Below are 21,911 nucleotides of genomic sequence, written 5' to 3'. Positions count from 1 at the left end.
TTTTCTGTTTTGTATATAGATTCATTTGTACTATTTTTTAGATTCCACATGTGATATATAATATTTGTCCTTGTCTGACTTCACTTAGTATGATAGTCTCTGGGTCCATCCATGTTTTTGCAAATGGCATTATTTCATTCTTTTTTTATGACTAAATAATATTCCATTGTGTATATATATATATATATTATATATATGTACACCACATCTTCTTTATCCATTCATCTGCCGATGGACATTTAGGTTGCTTCCATGTCTTGGGTATTGTAAATAGTGTGCCACTATGAACAATGGGGTGCCTGTACCTTTTTGAATTAGAGTTTTTGTCTTTTCTGGATATATGCCCATAAGTGGGATTGCTGGGTAATATGGCAACTCTACTTTTAGTTTTTTTTTTTTTTAACATGGTTGAGTCTCTCCAGCATTTATTGTTTGTAGATTTTTTGATGATGGCCATTCTGACCGGTGTGAGGTGATACCTCATTGTAGTTTTGATTTGCATTTCTCTTATAATTAGTGATGTTGAGCATCTTTTCATGTGCTTTTTGGCCATCTGTATGTCTTCTTTGGAGAAATGTCTATTTAGATCTTCTGCCCATTTTTTGATTAGGTTGATTAGGTTGTTTGTGTTTTTGACAAAGAGTTGCATGAGATGTTTGTATATTTTGGAGATTAACCCCTTGTCAGTTGCTTCATTTGCAAATATTTTCTCCCAGTCTGTGGGCTTTTTATTTTGTTGATAGTTTCCTTTGCTGTGCAAAATCTTATGTTTGATTAGGCCCCACTTGTTTATTTTTGCTTTTATTTCTATTGCCTTGGGAGACTGACCTAAGAAAACATTGCTGTGATTTATGTCAGAGAATGTTTTGCCTATGTTCTCTTCTAGGAGTTTTATGGTGTCATGTCATATTTAAGTCTTTAAGCCATTTTGAGTTTATTTTCGTACATGGTGTAAGGGAGTGTTCTAGCTTCATTGATTACATGTGGCTGTCCACCTTTCCCAGCACCACTTGCTGAAGAGACCGTCTTGTCTTCATTGTATATTCTTGCCTCCTTTGTCAAAGATTAATTGACTGTAGGTGTGTGGGTTTATTTCTGGGCTCTTTATTCTGTTCCATTGATTTGTATGTCTGTTTTTGTGCCAGTACCATGCTGTTTTGATTACTGTAGCTTTGTAATATTGTCTGAAGTCTGGGAGGGTTATGCCTCCTGCTTTGTTCTTTTTCCTCAGGATTGCTTTGGCAATTCTGGTTTTTTTGTGGTTCCATGTAAATTTTATGATTATTTGTTCTAGTTCTGTGAAAAATGTCATGGGTAATTTGATAGGGAACACATTAAATCTGTAGATTGCTTTGGGTACTATGGCCATTTAAACTATGTTAATTCTTCCAATCCAAGAACATGGGCTATCTTTCCCTTTCCTTGAATCCTCTTCAGTTTCCTTTATCAATGTTTTATAGTTCTCAGCATATAAATCTTTTACCTCCTTGGTTAGGTTCATTACTAGGTGGTTTGTTTTTTGGATGTGATTTTAAATGGGATTTTTTTTTTTTTACCTTCCCTTTCTGATATTTCTTTGTTAGTGTAAAGAAATGCAACACATTTCTGTATATTACTCTTGTATCCTGCTACCTTGCTGAATTCATTTATGAGTTCTAATAGTTTTTTGTGTGGAGTCTTTAGGGTTTTCTATATAGAGTATCGTGTCATCTACATACAATGACAATTTTACCTCTTCCTGAATGCCTTCATTTCTGTTAGTGTATTTTTTAAATTAATTTTTATTGGAGTATAGTTGCTTTACAATGTTGTGTTAGTTTCTGCTGTACAGCAGAGTGAATCAGCTATATGTATACATATAATCCCTCTTTTTTTGGATTTCCTTCCCATTTAGGTCACCTCTGTTGATATATTTTTGATTGCTAGCGTTCCTTTTGATTCTTTCTTATAGTGTTTATTTCTCCCCTTACATTATCTGTCTATTTTCCTAATTTGTTCATTAGAGCCCTGAACATATTAGTCATAGTTATTTTAAATGCACTGCACAAAGTTTTACTGTGCCCTTTGAAATGTAAATTATTGTGCTAGGCCATGAAGAAGCCATATAAGTAGTCCCTGCCATAAGTGATTCACAGTCCTAGGGAGAGAGACAAATCAGCAAATGCTGTGGCAGAATGATAAATGCCAATGTTGGGCAAGCTCATGGGATGTAGGAGTAAGATATATCCAATAGAGGGATATCCTGATCAAGGGATAAAGTAGTCTTTTTGTTTGTTTGTTTGTTTTTTGGCATGTTGCATGGCTTGCAGGATCTTAATTCCCCAACCAGGGATCGAACCTGGGCCCACAGCAGTGAGGGTGCCAAGTCCTAACCACTGGACTGCCAGGGAATTCCCTGGATAAAGTAGTTCTTAATTTGACTTAAGGATGAGAAGGCATTGGTCAAGTGAAAGATGCAGCTGATCAGCAATCAGGGAATGGTTTCTATGTAGGGGGAAATGATATGCAGTAGCTTTTAAGGGAGTGAGTGCACTGTGTTTCTTTTAAAAGATGCATAACCATAACTTGTGCCCCCCTCCCATGTGATTTAAACATATGTTGCCAAGTGGATGTTAGGACCTGGAATCCAGGGACACATGGGAAGACTAAGGAAAGAGAAGACTAGGGAAAATTTGGGGTGGTGGTGGAAAGAAAATACTCATCCGTGATGGAGCCATTTCCCCAGTATGTAAGTTAGCTCAAACTATCTAGAGAATTGCTTTGGGAAATGCAGCCAGGGGTGGGGCTCTCAATGATTCTAGAGTTTTTGGCAAAATTTGGATTCAAGCAGGCAGAGATGATGATAATGACGATGATGATGATACGGATGCCCAAGTTGTTAATGTTTTTTAACTGTATCCGAGCTCATTTCAGGAGGGAAGTATGCATAGTAGTTCAGAAACTGAACAAATGGATATGCCTCAAGTAAGTTCTTCACAAAGGGACAAGAAAAATAACATTTGGTATGAATAGAACATCTAATATGAGAATTTGTTTTTAAAGTATTTCTCCAGTCAGTCCACTTTGAATTTCTCCAAATTTATTCTTTTTTCCCTGACGCCTTGCCAATTGCTACTGCTTTGCCTGTAACACTTCGCCGCAGCAGCTCCAACATAGCGAATTTACTTAACATTAAGATACCATCTTAATCCTAACTTCATGTGGGAGGTATTTTGGGGCCCCATGCCAGAATAAGCTGAGGGACTTTTGCTGTGTACCTTCCAAGTGGGGCAATTCTTAAAAGTTTATTGTAATGGAGGGACTTTGGGTTTTTGCTCAGGGACATAGATGGAAAGAGCTCTGCCTCCACCCTTAAAACAAGGAAAAAACTGGACGAACTGCAGATTAACAACTTTTTTTGAACTCATCAAAGAACTGAGGTCACAGGACAACCAACTAACCTGAAATCTGAGGAAAAACAGATGCCTTCTGGGAGAAACAGGACTTGAGCCTTCACTCACATGGGGTGGATACTGCCAGACACCATATAAGCCAGTAAGAAGATACAGTTAAATTTTTTAAACAAATTATCAAAGGTTTAATGTGGGCCAGCAAGAGTATAAGACTTGAGCCTTCACTCATATGGGGTGGATACTGCCAGACACCATATAAGCCAGTAAGAAGATACAGTTAAAATTTTTTAACAACTTGTCAAAGGTTGAATGTGGACCAGCAAGAGTATAAAGCCACTGAGGGAGTTGCAAATTTGGGAGTTTTCAATCTCTGTTAGGCTTTTCCTCCAGAAATCCCACCAGACACTCACTGTGAAAATGGAGGAGAACCCTGTGATATCTTTCCTTGTGGTGCTGCTTTGGGAAAGGGAACAACAGCACAGACCCATCTTTGCTGCAGAATAAAAACTTTAGTTTGTATAATAAAAAGCAACAAAAACTGTTACCTTAGGGCACAGGTGGAAACTTATAGCAGTTTAAGAAAGTGAACTGAAAAAAAAGCACTACCTCTGGGAGTGGGGAAGGAATATGTGCTAGACCTAGCACACAGCTGGAGGAGAGGCAAGAGCATTCATGAAAGCCACATACATAACCAAGACTGAGGGACATGGGGCCTGCCTAAGACTTAGGCTTAGTGAGAATATAAGAGACTGCTTTTCTCTACCAACCCCTACTGCCCAACCCCCCATGAGGATAACAAGCATCAAATAAAAGTAATAGTGGAACATAGCTGGGAGACCTGCAAGAGAGATTCTCTGTGGGGAACAGCACAGACGGAATACTCATTGCCAAGGGAGAAACATATATTGAGTAAACATGCCTGGCAAACCAACCCATACCTTAAACACAGGTATCTTTAGAGGAATTTGAAGCCTGTGGTACAATGAAGGTAACCACAGCAATGAAAAACCTAAACCCCACCCATCTGCTGACTCAAACCCCCGTGTTAAAAACCTAGCAGAGGGCTTCCCTGGTGGCACAGTGGTTGAGAGTCCGCCTGCTGATGCAGGGGACACGGGTTCGTGCCCCGGTCTGGGAAGATCCCACATGCTGCGGAGCAGCTAGGCCCGTGAGCCATGGCCGCTGAGCCTGCGCGTCTGGAGCCTGTGCTCCACAACGGGAGAGGCCACAACAGTGAGAGGCCCGCATACTGGAAAAAAACCAAAAAACACAAAACAAAAAAACCTAGCAGAAAGAAAGGCATGCTAATCTGTAAGCATAAGAAATACTTAACTTTATATTTGCTGTACTACCCAAGGTGTCCAGCTTTCCAAAAAATTATAAGGTATGTGAAAAGGCAAGAAATAACACTTCAAAGAGCCAAAGCAATCATCAGAACCAGACTCAGATATGACCATAGATATTGGAGCAACCCAATAGGAATTTAGAATAATTATGACTAATATGTAATGGATCACATGGGTAATTACAGCAGACAGATGGAAACTATAAGAAAAAGTTGAATAGAAATGCTAGAAATCAGAATCACAGCAGAGGTGAATAACGTTTATGATAGACTCATTAGTAGATTGGACACAGCTGAAGAAAGAATCAGTGAACTTCAATTTAGAGTAATAGAAATTACCTATACTGAAACACAGTGAGAAAAAGAGTGGGTGAAAAAAGCCAGAATAGAGCATCCAAGAGGTATGGGACAGTATAAAATGTCTCATATATGCTTAATTGGAATCCCAGTTAAGAGAGAGAATGAAGAAAAAATATTTGAAGAAATAATGGCTGAGACTTTTTCAAAGTTAATGACACCAAACCAGTAAACTCAGAGACCACCAAGCAGGATAAATACAAATAAAAATGAAAAACACTTTTGGACATATCATATTTTTAAAAAATATTTATTTATTTATTTATTTGGCTGCTCTGGGTCTTAGTTGTGGTATGAGGGATCTTCATTGCCACATGTGGGATCTTCATCACAGCACGCAGGATCTTTAGTTGCGGCATGCAGGATCTTTTAGTTGCAGCATGCAGGCTGTTAGTTGTGGCAGGTGGGATCTAGTTCCCTGACCAGGGATCGAACCTGGGCCCCCTACATTGGGAGCACAAAGTCTTAACCACTGGACCACCAAGAATGCCCCTGGGTATTATCATATTTAAACTTCTGAAAAAGAAAGATAAGGAAGAAAATCTTGAAGGCAACTTCAAGAAAATAGAAACTTTACGTACTGAGGGACAAGGATAAGAATCACATACAGCAGACTTCTCATCAGATATCATGCAAGCAAGAAGACAATGGAGACAAATTTTTAAAGTACTGAAAGAAAAAAGCTATCAATACAGGATTCTATACCATGCAAAAATATGCTTCAAAAATGAAAAATAAATACTTTTTCAGGGACTTCCCTGGTGGCGCAGTGGTTAAGGATCCACCTGCCAATGCAGGGGACATGGGTTCAATCCCTGGTCTGGGAAGATCCCACATGCTGTGGAGCAACTAAGCCCGTGCGGGGTAACTAAACCCATGCACCACAACTACTGAGCCTGCGCTCTAGAGCCTGCGAGCCACAACTACTGAAGCCCACTAGCCACAACTACTGAGCCCCATGAGCCACAACTACTGAAGCCAGTGCACCTAGAGGCTGTGCTCCTCAATAAGAGAAGCCACTGCAATGAGAAGCCTGCACACCACAACGAGAGAAAGCCCACACGCAGAAATGAAGACCCAATGCAGCCAAAAATAAATAAATAAAATACTTTTTCAGACAATCAAAAACTCATTGCAGGCTTCCCTGGTGATGCAGTGGTTAAGAATTCACCTGTCAATGCAGGGGACACGGGTTCGAGCCCTGGTCCAGGAAGATCCCACATGCCGTGGAGCAACTAAGCCCGAGCACCACAACTACTGAGCCTGCACTCTAGAGCCCACAAGCCACAACTACTGAAGCCAGTGCACCTAGAGGCTGTGCTCCTCAATAAGAGAAGCCACTGCAATGAGAAGTCCGAGCACCGCAATGAAGAGTAGCCCCTGCTCGCTGCAAGTAGAGAAAGCCCGTGTGCAGCAATGAGACCCAACACAGCCATAAATAAATAAATAAATAAATTTTTATTTATTTAAAAAAACTGCCAATAGACCTTCTCTACAGGAGATGCAGAAGGAATATGATATCAATCAAACTTGGATTTGCACAAAGAAATGAAGAGCATTGGAACTGGAATCAGTGAAATTCAAATAAAATTCATTTCCTTTCTTATATGTAATTGCTCTAAAAGATACGTGATCATCTAAAGTAAATATTGTATGTTTATGGCATAGGTAAAAGTGAAATATATGACGAATGTAGCACAAGGGATGGGAGGAATTTGGAATATGTTGTTGTGGTCTTTATACTACAAGTGAAGCAGTGTCATATTATTTGAAGGTAGATGCAGATTTTGGGGGGGGGCGTTCCAAAGAGCAAATTTAATCAGAGAAGTGAGAAAATTCAGAAACAAAGGAAAGCAGTCAAGCAATTTGAAACGATGATAGCTTAGCCATTAAACAAAGTTAAAGATCTTTAGTTCCTCCATAAGGTCTGTAGTTAATATTCTGAGCCATCCTTGAGTTGTTTGGCAGATAGTGAAACCCCCATCAGGTGGAAAAAGTTAACTGCTGCTTGACCATGAGCGAGTTGACCCCAGGTGGGTTGGAACCAGATTGATGATATTGACTCCTGATTACCTCACCACCAACGAATCAGAAGAAGGTGCACAAGCTGATCACACAACTCCACCCCTCTTACCCTGTCTTTATTTATTTCTTTATTTTTCTGGTACGCGGGCCTCTCACTGTTGTGGCCTCTCCCATTGCGGAGCACAGGCTCCGGACGCGCAGGCTCAGCAGCCATGGCTCATGGGCCCAGCCGCTCCGCGGCATGTGGGATCCTCCCGGACCGGGGCACGAACCCGTGTCCCCTGCATCGGCAGGCGGACTCTCAACCACTGCGCCACCAGGGAGGCCCATATGTACATTTTTAATATTCTTTTCCACTATGGTTTATCATAGGCTATTGAATAAAGTTCCCTGTGTTATATATATAGTAGGACGTTGTTGTTTATCCTTTCTGTATATAATAGATTACATCTGCTAACCCCAACCTCCCACTCCATCTCTCCCCCTGCCCCTCCTGCTTGGCTACCACAAGTCTGTTATCTATGTCTGTGAGACTGTTTCTGTTTCATAGATAGGTTCACTTGTATCATATTTTAGATTCCACATATAAGTGATATCATATGGTATTTGCCTTTCTTTTTCTGACTTCACTTAGAATGACACTCTCTAGTTGCATCCATGTTGCTGCTGAAGTAAAATTTTAAATGCCATTTTATTAGCACCCCCAAAATACAATACTTAATAAATCTCTCAAAGTATGTACAGGCACTGTATGCTGAAAATGAAAAAAAAACATGATGAAAGAAAATAAATTAAAAATAAATGGAAATGCAGCAACATGGGTAGACTTAGAGATTAGCATGTGAAGTGAACTAAGTCAGAAACAGAAAGACAAATACCATAATGAAGTGGTGTTCTGCGGGTTGTCCTCCACTTCATGTTAGTATTAATTGGTCTGCTTCTAGTACTCAAAATAGGCACTGGCTGAGAGGTGGAAATGTTATGCTTTGTTGTTTGAATGGGATAAATGCTAGAATTAAGATAGAAAAGATTAGGACTAATACTCCTTCTAGTTTATTAGGAATTTATTGTAGAATTACATGTGCAAATAGAAAATACCACCCTGGCTTGATATGAGGTGGTGTGTTGAGAGGGTTTGCTGGAGTGTAGTTGTCTGGGTCTCCTAGTAGGTTGGGTGAAAATAGCACTAATATTATTAGTATTAAAATTAGTAACAAGGCACCTAGGATGTCTTTGATTGTACAGTAGGGGTGAAATGTAATTTTGTCTATATCAGATGAGATTCCTGTAGGATTATTGGAGCCTGTCTTGTAGAGGAATAGTAAGTAGACAGCTGCTAGTGCTGCAATTATAAATGGGAGGATAAAATGGAAGGCGAAGAATCGTGTAAGAGTTGCTTTATCTACTGAAAAGCCACCTCAGATTCATTTGACGAGGCTTGTGCGGATACATGGGATTGCTGAGAGGAGAACGGTATTAACTGTAGCTCCTCAGAATATTTGTCCTCAAGGTAAGACATAGCCCATGAATGCTGTAGCTCTGACTGTAAATAATAAGATGATTCCAGTGTTCCATGTTTCTGAAAAGGTATAGGATTTGGGACTCCCCTGGTGGTCCAGTGGTAAAGAATCCACCTTCCAATGCAGGGGACATGGGTTCGATCCCTGGTCGGGGAACTAAGATCCCACATGCCATGGGGTAACTAAGCTCTTTTGCCATAACTACTGAGCTCACGTGCTTCAATGAGAGAGCCCACGTGCCACAAACTACGAGCCCACGTGCTCACCCGAGGGCCACAACTACAGAGCCCGTGCGCCCTGGAGCCCACACGTCCCAACTAGAGAGAGAAAACCCACACACCACAACTAGAGAGAAGCCTAAGCACTACAACGAAGAGCCCACGCGCCGTGTAACAAAAGATCCTGCATGCCTCAGTGAAGATCCCGCGTGCCGCAGCTAAGACCCGATGCAGCCAAAAAAATTAAAAAGGAAGAAAATAAGTAAATATTTTTAAAAGGTGTAGGATCCATAGTATAATCCTTGTCCTACATGAATAAATAGGCAAATAAAAAAGATGGAGGCTCCATTTGCATGTAGATTTCGGATAGTTCATCCATAGTTTACATCTTGTATACGTGTTACTGATTAAAAAGTGGTTATTGTATCTGATGTATAATGTATTGCTAGAATAAGCCTGTCAAGATTTGTAGAACTAGGGAGTTCCCTGGTGGTCCAGTGGTTAGGACTCTTGTGCTCTCACTGCTGAGGGCCCAGGTTCAATCCCTGGTTAGGGAACTAAGATCCCTGCAAGCCAGGGCGGGGATCTTTTTGTGGTGGGGCCAAAAAAACCCCGGAAAAAAAACCAAAAATAAATGCCCAGTAGGGAACCAAAATTTCATCATGATGAAATGTTTGATGGAGCTGGGAGATCGATAAATGAATTGTTAATTTTTGTTAATGGATAATTTTCAGATGTTGGTTATTAAGTATTCTTATGGTTGAAATACAGTGATTTTTCATGTTATTGGCTATAGTTAGATTCCATGTAAGAATAATGATAACATACATTGTATTTATTTTAAGTACTATTTTTGTAATTAGTCTTGTGGGTTTTCCTTCAAAACCTTCACCTAGGGCTTCCCTGGTGGCTCAGTGGTTGAGAATCTGCCTGCCAATTCAGGGGATGTGGGTTTGAGCACGGGTCTGGGAAGATCCCACATGCCGTGGATCAACTAAGCCTGTGCACCACAACTACTGAGCCTGCACTCTAGAGCCTGTGAGCCACAACTACTGAAGCCTGCGTGCCTAGAGCCCATGCTCCGCAACAAGAGAAGCCACCGCAATGGGAAGCTTGCACACTGCAACGAAGAGTAGCCCCCACTCGCCACAACTAGAGAAAGCCCGTGCACAGCAACAAAGACCCAAAACAGCCAAAAATAAATAAAATAAATAAATTTTTTAAAAACCTATTTATGGTGGACTTGGGTTGATTGTAGGTGGTGATTTTGGTTGTGGGATTGTGTTGAATTTTGGTGGTTCGTTTTGGGGTCTAATAGCATTTTTGATTTATTTAGGGGGAATGTTGGTAGTATTTGGTTATATGACAGCTATGGCTACTGAGCAGTATCCTGAAGTTTGAGTTTCTAGTAAGACCATTCTAGGTATATTTCTTTCAGGGTTGATAGAATTTTCAATAGTCTTCTATGTTTTAAAGCAGCGGTCCCCAACCTTTTTTGCACCAGGTACCAGTTTCATAGAAGACATTTTTTCTTCTATGAAAAAATAGTCGGGGGGGTAAGGGGGTGGGGGATGGTTCAGGTTGTAATGCGAGCGATGGGGAGGAGCAGATGAAGTTTCCCTCACTTGCTTACTACTCACCTCCTGCCGTGCTGCCCTGTCCCTAACAGGCCGTGGACCAGTACCAGTCCGTGGCCTGGGGGTTGCGGACCCCTGTTTTAAAGGATGAAGAAGTGGAGATTGTATTTAAGTTTAATGGACTAGGGGATTGGGTAATTTATGATACGGGTGATTTTGGGTTTTTTTTAGTGAAGAGGCTATAGGAATTGTGACATTGTATAGCTCTGGTACTTGATTAGTAATTGTTACCCGTTGATCATTGCTCTGGTACTTGATTAGTAATTGTTACCCGTTGATCATTGCTCTGGTACTTGATTAGTAATTGTTACCCGTTGATCATTGCTCTGGTACTTGATTAGTAATTGTTACCCGTTGATCATTGCTTATTGGTGTTGTGGTTATTATAGAGGTTACTCGTGGTAATTGAACGGAATTGTGCTTAGGGTGAGGGTAATGAGGAATGAAAGAAAATATAGTTTGATTAGGCCTTTTTGGTCTGATACTAGCATAGAAATTTTTATTTGAATAAGGGAAGTAGTTTTGGGTAGATACTTTCTAGTCAGATTAAATCTAGGAAGGCTGATGTGATTTTTGGCTTGCTGATAAATTTAAGTATGTTGGGAAGTTGTGTATAATAATGGAGAAATACCCTAAGGGGTTGGAAAATTTGAAGGGTACTTAAATTTTAAGTTTTGTGTAGTGAGGCTGATTTCAGTGCCAGATGGTTACAGCAAGGGCAGTTAGTTTCAAATAATAAGGTATAGTTATTTGTGGAATTGTTGTTGGGGGAATATTGTTGGAGATAAGAAATCCAGCAAAAATACTTCCAGTTAGTAAACATTTAATAGAATTGATTAGGAGTGGGTTGTTTTCATTAATTAGAATTAAAGTGGAAAAGTTTGTCCTAATAGTGCAAGAGAATGATGTGAGTGATACAGACAACTGTAAGGGATGTGGTGACGAGAGTTATTAGTAGGGCTCAGGTATTGGTATATGACATGTTAGCGATTTTGATGATTAGGTCTTTAGAGTAGAATCCTGTGAGGAAGTGTATTCCTGTCAGTGCGAGACTTCAGTAATGAGGGCTGTTGTGGTAAAAGGTATTGCTTTAAATAAACCTGTCTACTGAATGTCTTGCTCATCATTTAGGCTATGAATAATGGATCTAGAGCATGTAAATAGTATGGCCTTGAAAAAGGCATGTGTGCAATTATGGAGAAATGCTAGGTAAGGCTGGTTAATACTGATTGTTACTATTATAAGGCCTAATTGGCATGAAGTAGAGATGGCAACAATTTTTAAATGTCATTTTGGGTAAGAGTGCATACTGCTGTAAATCATGTGGTAATTGCTCCGATACATAATATTATTGTTTGGGTAAATTTATTATTCTCTGTTAAAGGGTAAAAGCGGGTAAGTAGAAAAGTACCTGGTGGCACAGTGGTTGAGAATCTGCCTGCTGATGCAGGGGACACGGGTTCGAGCCCTGGTCTGGGAAGATCCCACATGCCGCGGAGCAACTAGGCCCGTGAGCCATAACTACTGAGCCTGCGCGTCTGGAGCCTGTGCTCCGCAGCAAGAGAGGCCGCGATAGTGAGGGGCCCGTGCACCGCGATGAAGAGTGGCCACCGCCTGCCACAACTAGAGAAAGCCCTCGCACAGAAACGAAGACCCAACACAGCCAAAAAAAAAAGAAAACAACTATAAAAAAAATACCTGCTACAACTCTCCTTGAGTGGAGTAGGGCCGAGGTGGGGGTAGGGCCTTCTATTGCTGGGGGAAGTCATTTGTGATGCCAAATTGGGCGGATTTTTCAGTTGTGGCCAATACAAGTCCTGTTAGAGGCAGGTTTGGGTGATTTAGGTTAAGTATAAATATTGATTGCAGGTCTCATGCATTTAAGTTACATGGGAATCATGCTACTGATAATAATAAATCCAGTATCTCCAATGCGATTATATAAGACTGGTTGGAGAGCGGCTGTATTTGCCTCTGCTCATCCATGTTGTCACCCGATAAGTAGAAAAGATATCATTCCAACTCCTTCTGATCCAATGAAAAGCTGGAAAAGATTGTTAGCAGTGATAAGGATTAGTATTGTGATAAGAAAAAGGAGTATTTAAAGAATCGATTGATGTTAGGATCTGAGTGCCTATATCAGATTGAAAATTCTATAATCGATCACGTGACAGATAATGCTACTGGCACAGATATTATTGAGAAAGAGTCTGTTTGAAGGTAAGTGATAATTTAAGGGTTTGGATAGTAATTCAATGTCAGCTTGAGATAATTCTTTCTTGTCCTGTGTGAGTGAATATTATTGTTGGAATTAAGCTGGTGCTAAAAGCATATGAAAGAGTGGTTTGACATAGGGTCGGTAGATGTTACTTCTGTAGATGTTGCTGTTTGTTATTACGATTGGCGTTGTTAGTATAACTAGTGTAACTAGTGTGAAAGAGGTAAATAAGTTTATTACTTCTCTTTTGAGTTGCACCAACTTTTTGGTTCCTAACACCAATGGATCAATACTATCCTTTAAAAGCTTGAAAAAGCCATACTATTAGATATGGAGGCATGAATTAGCAGTTCTTGCCTACTTTTTTGGTAAACAAGAAGGTTTAGTCTTCCGTTACTAGATTCACAATCTAGTGTTTTTTAAAACTATATTTACAGTACAAGGGCCGTAAAATGATTTTGGGACTTAACGATAGGAGTAAGAGAGGGAAAATGTGAAGAGTTATGAGACCATTTTCTCGTATGGATGATGGCTTAATATTATTGATCGAGTTTGTATATTTGCCTTGCTGTGCTATGATTAACATATATAGAGAGTATAAGGCAGTAATTACTATAGTAATTCCTATTAGGATAATGGTGACATTTGACCATGAGAAGGATGATACTACTACAAATAGTTCTCCAATTAGCTTAATAGTTGGGGGTAGAGCTAGGTTTGTTAGGCTTGCTAGTAGTCATCACTGTTGCTATTAATGGGAGGAATGTTTGTAGACCTCTGGCTAGAATTATCATTCGGCTGTAAACTTGTTAGTAATTTGAATTTGTGAGGCAGAATGATATGAATGATGTGAGGCCGTGGGCAATTATTAGAGCGGTGGCTCCTATACAACTTCAAGGTGTTTGGATAAGAATGGCTACGAAAACAAGTGCTATGTGACCGACAGAATACTATGTGATAAGTGACTTTAAGTCTGTTTGGTGTAGACAAATTGAACTCGTTATGATTATTCCTCATAAGGAGAATATGAGAAAAGGGTATGCTATGAAATCTGTTAATGGGTTTCGTATTGTTGTAATTCATAGTATACCATAGCCTCCGAGTTTTAGTAGTATGGCTGCAAGGACTATGGATCCTGCAATGGGGGCGTCTACATATGCTTTAGGTAATCAAAGGTGAAGGCTGTAAGGGGTATTTTACTATAAAGCCTATTATACAGGCTAGTCATATGAAAATGTTGGATAAGGAGATGGATATTGCTTGTGTTCAATATTGAAGTATTAGAAAATTTAGTGAGCCTTTGATATTTTGAATATCTACTAGTGCTGCTAAGAGTGGAACCGATCCTACTAGTGTATAAAATAAGAAATAAACTCCTGCATTAAGTCGTTCAGTTTGATTACCCCACCGGGTAATGATAAGTGTCGGGACTAGTGTTGCTTCAAATAAAATATAAAATAAGATTAATTCTATGGCAGTGAGTGTTATAATTAGGAATATTTGTAATATAATTAGCATGGTAATATATAACTTTTTGAGTTAATGATTGTTTGAATAGGTGAACTTGGCTGGCTATTAGTATTAATGGGAAGAATCATGTTAAAGTTAATAATGGTGCTGATAAGGAGTTGGAAAAAAATTAGTGAAAAGTTGAGGCTATTGTCATTAAATTGATTAAGAAGAAGAGACTCATGAGACTAATTAGTAAGCTGTGGACTGTGGTATTAATTCAGATTATGCTGTTCTTTGATAGTCATGTGAGTGGTGTTAGTATAATTGTAGGAATAATAATTTTTAACATTGGAGGAGATTAAGATTTTGTACATAATCAGTGCCGTATATGTTTGATACTCTTACTAGTAAGGACAGTCCGAGTGCGGCTTTGAAAGCTGTGAATACTAGCAGAACAATTGGCATTATGCTGGCTAGGGTAGAATGTGTATTTAGAATGATCAGGGTTGCTATAATGAATAGTGATAGTATTATGCCTTATAGGCATAATAGTGAAGATATTAGGTGAGATCGATATATTAATAATCCTACAAGAGATACTGTGAATGCTATAATAATATTTATATAAACTAAAGGCACTTGGTAATGAACTTAATCATAATCTAGCAAGTCAAAATAATTTAGTTTAAACTGACTACCATATTCAGTTCATTCTAGTCCTTTTTGGTTAGGCTAGGCTGTTGCTTGTAATAAAATTAGGAATAAAGCTATAATGAGTGTTGTTTTCAGATTATTTGTCTGAGATGCTCAGGGTAAGGGTAAAAGGAGAGCAATTTCTAAGTCGAAAAGAAGGAATATAATGGCTACTAAGAAAAATTTTGTGGAAAATGATACATGTGTTGGTCCTATAGGGTCAAACCCACATTCATAAGAACTTGTTTTTTTCTGTGTAAATATTTAATTGGGGAAGTCAGAGTGCAATTAATACAACTAGTTAGGCTAGTGCTATGTTTGTAATTAATGTCAGTATTAGATTTATTATTCTTTTTGGGATTATACTGAAACTAATTGATTGGAAGTCAACTGTACTGTTTAATACTAAAAGAATAAGATCCTCATCAATAAATGAATATGTGAAGGAATAGTCATACTACATCTACAAAATGTCAATATCAGGCAGCAGCTTCGAAGCCACAATGATGGTTAGATGAGAAGTGATATTTTAATTGATGTAAGAAGCAAATGATAAGGAAAGTAGAGCCATAATTACATGTAGTCTGTGGAATACTGTAGCTATGAAGAAAGTTGATCCATTTGAAATTGTAAAGGATGTTTCATAGTATTCTAAGGCCTGTAGACTTGTAAAATGAAAGCCTAGGGCAATTGTAATAAGAGCTTAGAGTATGTGTTTGCAGTTTCCTTCTATGAGGCTGTGGTGGGCTCAAGTAATGGATACCCTTAATACAGAGGTATTAAGAAGTGTTACTTCTAATGGATTTAGGGGACGGATGGCTGTTGGTGGTCAGCATCCACCTAGTTCAGGTGTAGGGGTAAGGCTTGAGTGATAGAAGGCTCAAAAAAAGCCAGTAAAAAAGAAGACTTCTGAAATAATAAGATTATTCCATATCGAAGTCCTTTTTGAACAATTGATGTATAATGGCCTTGGGAAATGATTTCTCGGATGTCTCATCATCATTAATACGTTGTTAAGGCCTAGTGATAATAGTGTTGAATTGAAGTGAAATCATGTAATTAGGCCTGATATTATTAGAAGGGCTGAGAGAGCTCCTATAAGGGGTGAGGGACTGGGATTTACTATGTGATATGCATAGGTTTGGTGGGTCATTGTGTATTGTCATGTAGATAAAGACTTACTAGTAAGGTAAACGCATAAGTTTGAATTATGGCAATGGCGATTTCGAGGATAGTAAGTAATACAAGGATAATAAATGTAATGAGGGCTGTGGTGGTGCTAATATTCAGCAGTGCTAGAGTCACTCCTCCAATTAAATGAATAATAGATGTGCTGCTGTGATGTTAGCTGTTGACTGTACCGCTAAAGCTGTTGGTTGAGAATGAATAAGTTAATAGTTTCGATGATTACTAGTATAGGAATAAGAGGAACTGGTGCTCCTTGTGGTAGAAAATGAGCTAAGGATGCTTTTGTTTTATGACAAAAGCCTGTAATTACAGTTCCTGCCCTTAGGGGAATTGCTATTCCTAGATTTATTGAGTTGTGTAGTAGGTGTAAATGAATGTGGTAATAGTCCTAATAGATTTGTTTTTTTGTTTGTTTGTTTTCTTTTGCGGTACGGGCCTCTCGCTGTTGTGGCCTCTCCCGTTGCGGAGCACAGGCTCCGGACGCGCAGGCTCAGCGGCCATGTCTCACGGGCCCAGCCGCTCCGCGGCATGTGGGATCTTCCCAGACCGGGGCAAGAACCCGCGTCCCCAGCATCGGCAGGTGGACTCTCAACCACTGCGCCACCAGGGAAGCCCCCTAGTAGATTTGTTGATCCAATAAATAAGATGGGTGATATTAGTATTAGTGCTCAGGTTTGTCCTTTGTGATTGTGAATAACTATTATTTGTTTCAGTGTTAGCTGAACTAGTCATTGTTGAATAGAAATTATACGATTATTGATTAGTTGATTAGGTGTTGGGAGTAAAATGCTCGGGAATATGATAATTAAGATAATGATAGGAAGTCCTATTGTTGGGATAATGAAAGAGGCAAATAGATTTTCGTTCATTTTGTTTCTCAAGGGGTAGGTTGTTTTTGTATTTTGGTAGACCTCAACTCTGGGTTTGAATAGTATATTTTGAAATTTTTAGTTGGAATATAATAAATAGGAGTAGAATTATTGATAGAATAATAATAAATCATGTTGCTGTATCCAGTTGTAGCATATCATTAAGGGGAGTTTTAACTCCCAGTCTTTTTTTTTTTCTTAATGTATTTTTATTTATTTATTTATTGGCTGCATTGGGTCTTTGTTGTTGCTCGAGGCTTTCTCTAGTTGAGGCAAGTGGGGGCTACTTTTTGTTGTGGTGCGTGGGCTTCTCATTGTGGTGGCTTCTCTTGTTGAGGAGCACGGGCTCTAGGTGTGCGGGCTTCCGTACTTGTGGCGCAGGGGCTTAGTTGCTCCACAGCATGTGGGATCTTCCCAGACCAGGGATCGAACCCACGTCCCCTTCATTGGCAGGTGGATAATTAACCACTGTGCCACCAGGGAAGTCCCCCTAACTCCCAGTCTTTAACTTAAAAGGTTAATGCTGTTTAGCTTCTTAATGAATTTATAATATTGATGCAGATCATTTTTCAAAGTATTTTAGTGGTACTAAAATGGGTATAAAACTATGATTTGATCCACAAATTTCTGAGCATTGTCCATAATATAGACCTCGTTGTGTTGATATGAGAGTTGTTTGATTTCGGTGTCCTGGAATTGCATATATATTATATATAAATCAGGGGTCCCCAACCCCCGGGCTGCGGACCAGTACTGGTCTGTGGCCTGTTAGGAACCAGGCTGCACAGCAGGAGGTGAGCAGTGGGCAAGCAAGCAAAGCTTCATCTACCACTCCCCATTGCTCGCATTACCGCCTGAACCATCCCCCACCCCGCCACCATCCGTGGAAAAATTTTCTTCCACAGAACCGGTCCTTGGTGCCAGAAAGGTTGGGAACCGCTGCCACACATAATACATTATATGTATAACCGTGCATTAATTAATTACCCCATGCTTATAAGAGTGTATGTTAACCCAGAGGTTCCCAACCTTTTTGGCACCAGGGACCAGTTTCCTGGAAGACAGGTTTTCCACTGTGGCGGGGGGCATGATTGAGGCCGTAATGCCAGCGAGTGATGGTTCAGGCGGTGATGCTAGCGATGGGGAGTGCCTTGCTCTGGCGCTACTCACCTCCTGCTGTGTGGCCTGGTTCCTAACAGGCCGCAGACCGCTGGGGATGTGGGGACCCCTGCATTAACCTGTTGATAGTGCATACTACATTATACTTATAATCATGCATTATTTACCCCATACTTATAAGCATGTACATTATATTATGAATATTACATAATACATAATATTATTAATCGTACATAGTACATTGTTTTATGATTCAGTTTGTATCTGGGCAAAATAATATGTTAATTGTTTTTAAAAAAATCAAATAGTGCTACTAGACTTGTAATAAGAATAAGAAAAACTATACCCTGTTCCTTTTTTCTCCCCGTCTCTAATTCCTGTCCCCAGAAAGAATCACTTTCAACTCTTAACTGTGCCTTCTTTTGTTTACTCCGTTTTTCCAAATCATATGTTTATCCTGCTATTATTTGACACTTTTCAGATTTAGATTTTTTATACTATGGAAAATAAGAATTAAACGTTCTTACCACCACCAGTACCTCTGATACACATCACTCACACACACAAACTTCTCCTGACTCTTTTCTCAAAATATAAAATCGTCACCATTTTAGTTAAATTCCCATTTAGTTTGTAGTTAAAATATTTCTTTTAAAAGCCTCAATGCATTAAAATACCTTAGGTGTGTTGTCAGTTTCATAATTTTCTTGGTGATGTGCTTTCGTGAAGCTCTGTGTCTTTCTGCCCCACGTGAACTGTTTATTCTCTGATACAGAGCTGTTGATAAATTCATGGGGCATCTCCTACACATGTACTCCTATTCCTGTTCACCATATGCGTAAGCGCCACATGATGTAGTAGTCATCTTTATACCTGGGGAATGTATATTCTTGGCCTTTCTGATGGCTCCAAGTATCATTTTGCTATAGAGTGACCTTTAATCTACCTTGTGGGTGCAGATTTCTGAAACTGCAAAACAAACCTTGTTTAATGGCTTTTATTCTCTTCTCCAGCTCTGCCTTCTCAGGCCCAGTCCACTCCCAGAAAGAAAAGGAAATGACTGAGTTGCAGGTAAATTTTAAGTAGTATATTTGTTCCCTGCCTTATTTTACAGTGCAGTTTAAGGGAATTGCAGTAATCCATACGCTAAATTGGAAAATCCTATACAGATAAAACATATTTTCAGAGGAAACAGAGTTGGAAGATTAAGACCAGGAAAGAGTTAAAATATGATTATGCAGAGATGCTTTCATTCAGAGAGATTAAAGTTGGGCTTCAATTTTGAATTTCATTATAATAGGTAAACAAGGGCAGAAATTCATTACATACTTTGCATTGTCCATAAGGATAAAAATGAACATTTATTAGCAGAAGTAAGTTTTTCATTGGCACCTAGATCAATGAATACATTGTAGCGAGACTTCCCATAGTTGGTAAACCCAGCTTTTCTGGTGGTCTTTTTTTTTTTTTTTTTTTTATAAATTTTAAGTCTTGGCCTACTTCCCATAGTTGGTAAACCCAGCTTTTCTGGGGGTTTTTTTTTTTTTTTTTTTTTAAATAATTTTAAAGTCTTGGCCATGCCACACGGCTTGCAGAATCTCAGTTCCCCAACCAGGGGTTAAATCTGGGCCATGGCAGTGAAAGTGCCGAATCCTAACCACTAGACTACCAGGGAACTCCCCACTGATGGTCTGTTTTGATCGAGGATAAGGCAAAGAATATATGTCAAAATAGCCCAGCATTGGAAAGAACGCAAATCAACATCAACAGAAAATGGAATAAATTATAGTATTTCATGCAGTTGGACACTATACACATAAACACACACACACACACACACACACACACACACACACACACACACACACTCCCCAAAGCAGATTACTGCTATTTATAACAACATAGATAATCTCACAAACATGTGTCATAAGAGAAGTCAGAAATGAGAATACATTCTACGTGATTCCATATATATGAAGTTAGAAAACGAATCTCAGTGATAGAAAATAGTGGTTACCCCTGAAGGGGTATTTACTGGGAAGGAACATGAGGGAATCTTCTAGTATGCTGAAAATGTTCTGTATTTTGTCCTGAGTGGTAGGTACACAAATACATAAATGTATAAAAATGTCTCCGTTTGTACACTTAAGATTAATGCATTTTACCACATTATTCTATGCTTTCATACCTTATTTTTTAAAAAACTAGAATATCTGAAGAAATAGATGGGATGTGTCTTTCAAATGACCCTGTATAATTATCTTTTTCCATGTGTGTTTGCTGAGATTCAGCCACAGTCTGAAGTAATCATTTATGGTAAATTCTTATAATTTCAGTCCACTAGAATGTGAACAAAGAGTATGCTTTACTTGGTTTACTGCTGTATCTCCAGCCCCTAGAACAATGCCTGGTATATGTGGTTTTTGTGAATGTTTGTGGTTTTAATGAATTGAATCCATGGTTCCTTATTTCTTCTTCATTTTACTCTTAGAATAAGTAATGCCTGTCTCCTCTTCAAGGCCATTTCCTTTTCCTCAGAACTTCATCCTTTTTCTTCAGACTTCTTTTGGAATCTTTCTCTTTCAGATTTATCCTGCACTCTTAGCTACTGAACAAATCTCACTTTGCTGCCTTTTTACCCTTAGCTCAGAGCTTTGCCATACTGAGATATGCCTTTCTTTGACCAGGTGCCCCTATCTAGCAGCTTCTCTGTATCTCTAGTTTTTTCCTCAGTTAATTTTCAAAGTGAATACGTGTTTAACCAGCATAAGCACTGGATCAAGAAATGGAATATTACACTAACACCCATTAGACTCCTGCATCTTTCTCAGTTATTACCCTCACCCCAGGGGTAACCACTGTTCAGATTATATCACTATAGATTATTTATGCCTATTTTTAAACTTTATGTAACCTATATACTTTGTGTCTGACTTCTTTTACTTAATATTTTGTTTGTCAGATTCATGTTGAATCATTGCATGTAAGTAGTTTACTTAACCTTACTACTGTATATTATTTAATTAATGTGAATAAACCATAATTTTATGTATCCATTCTATTACTGATAGGCATTTAGGTAGCTTTTATTTGGGAACAATTAAAATATTGTTCCTATGAATTTTCTTGTAGGTTTTTGTTGCACATATGTACATATTTCTTTCTACCAAAGTAGAATTTCTGAGTCATAAGTTATGTTTAAGATTACCTTTTATTGATACTGCCAAACAGTTTTCCAAAGTGATTGTCCAAAATTGTACTCTTAACAGTGTATGAGAGTTCTGATTACTGCAAGACAACCATCTTGAGTGTATCTTCTGCAGTCACTAGCTGGTTTTTTGGCATAATATCAAACTCATAGGCAGTAAAAAAAGAAGCTCAACTAAATTTGAGTACATAAAAATTATATTCTCCTATTGATACAATCACCATAAAGTAAATTGGCAAAACTTGACAATAATCTTAGTAATACATATGGCAGACCCAATCTGGTGTTTAAATACATATTTACAAACCAAATTAAAATCCAATAGAAAACTGCATATAGGACATGAAAAAGAAATCCACAGTTGAAAAAGTAAGAACAAATGCCTGATAAAAATTGTAAATAATAATAAAAACTAATCTCTATTGTTAAAGTTTTACATCGATTACCTCATATAGACTTCATAAAGAATCTTCATTTTTTTTTTCAGGAGTTAAGAAACAAGCATAGAAAGATTAAGAAATTTGCTCAAGGTCATAGGTAAAGGATGTAGTAGAATCAGGATTTAGTCCCAGGTGGTGTAACTGTGAAGCCTGTAAACTTAACCACAGTCCTGTATGACCTCAGCCTCACTCATGATTAATGAAATGCAAATAAAATGATTTTCTAAAAT

The 21,911-nt window shown here is 38.8% G+C and overlaps 1 protein-coding gene across 1 annotated transcript in view; it reads left to right on the top strand.

The window, feature by feature from the left end:
* ZNF569 (zinc finger protein 569) overlaps positions 1 to 21,911 on the top strand; it is a 59,567-nt gene that overhangs the window by 9,757 nt on the left and 27,899 nt on the right. The window contains exon 3 of the mRNA XM_024733829.1: positions 19,047 to 19,104. Coding sequence (XP_024589597.1) covers positions 19,047 to 19,104 — 58 coding nt within the window. The remainder of the gene's footprint in view (positions 1 to 19,046; positions 19,105 to 21,911) is intronic.

This window comes from Neophocaena asiaeorientalis, unplaced genomic scaffold, assembly GCF_003031525.2.
Source record: "Neophocaena asiaeorientalis asiaeorientalis breed wild unplaced genomic scaffold, Neophocaena_asiaeorientalis_V1.1 scaffold280, whole genome shotgun sequence".
Lineage (NCBI taxonomy): Eukaryota > Metazoa > Chordata > Mammalia > Artiodactyla > Phocoenidae > Neophocaena > Neophocaena asiaeorientalis.
The sequence above is the reverse complement of the archived record's forward strand: the minus strand, read 5'-3'. Positions and strand labels throughout refer to the sequence as shown.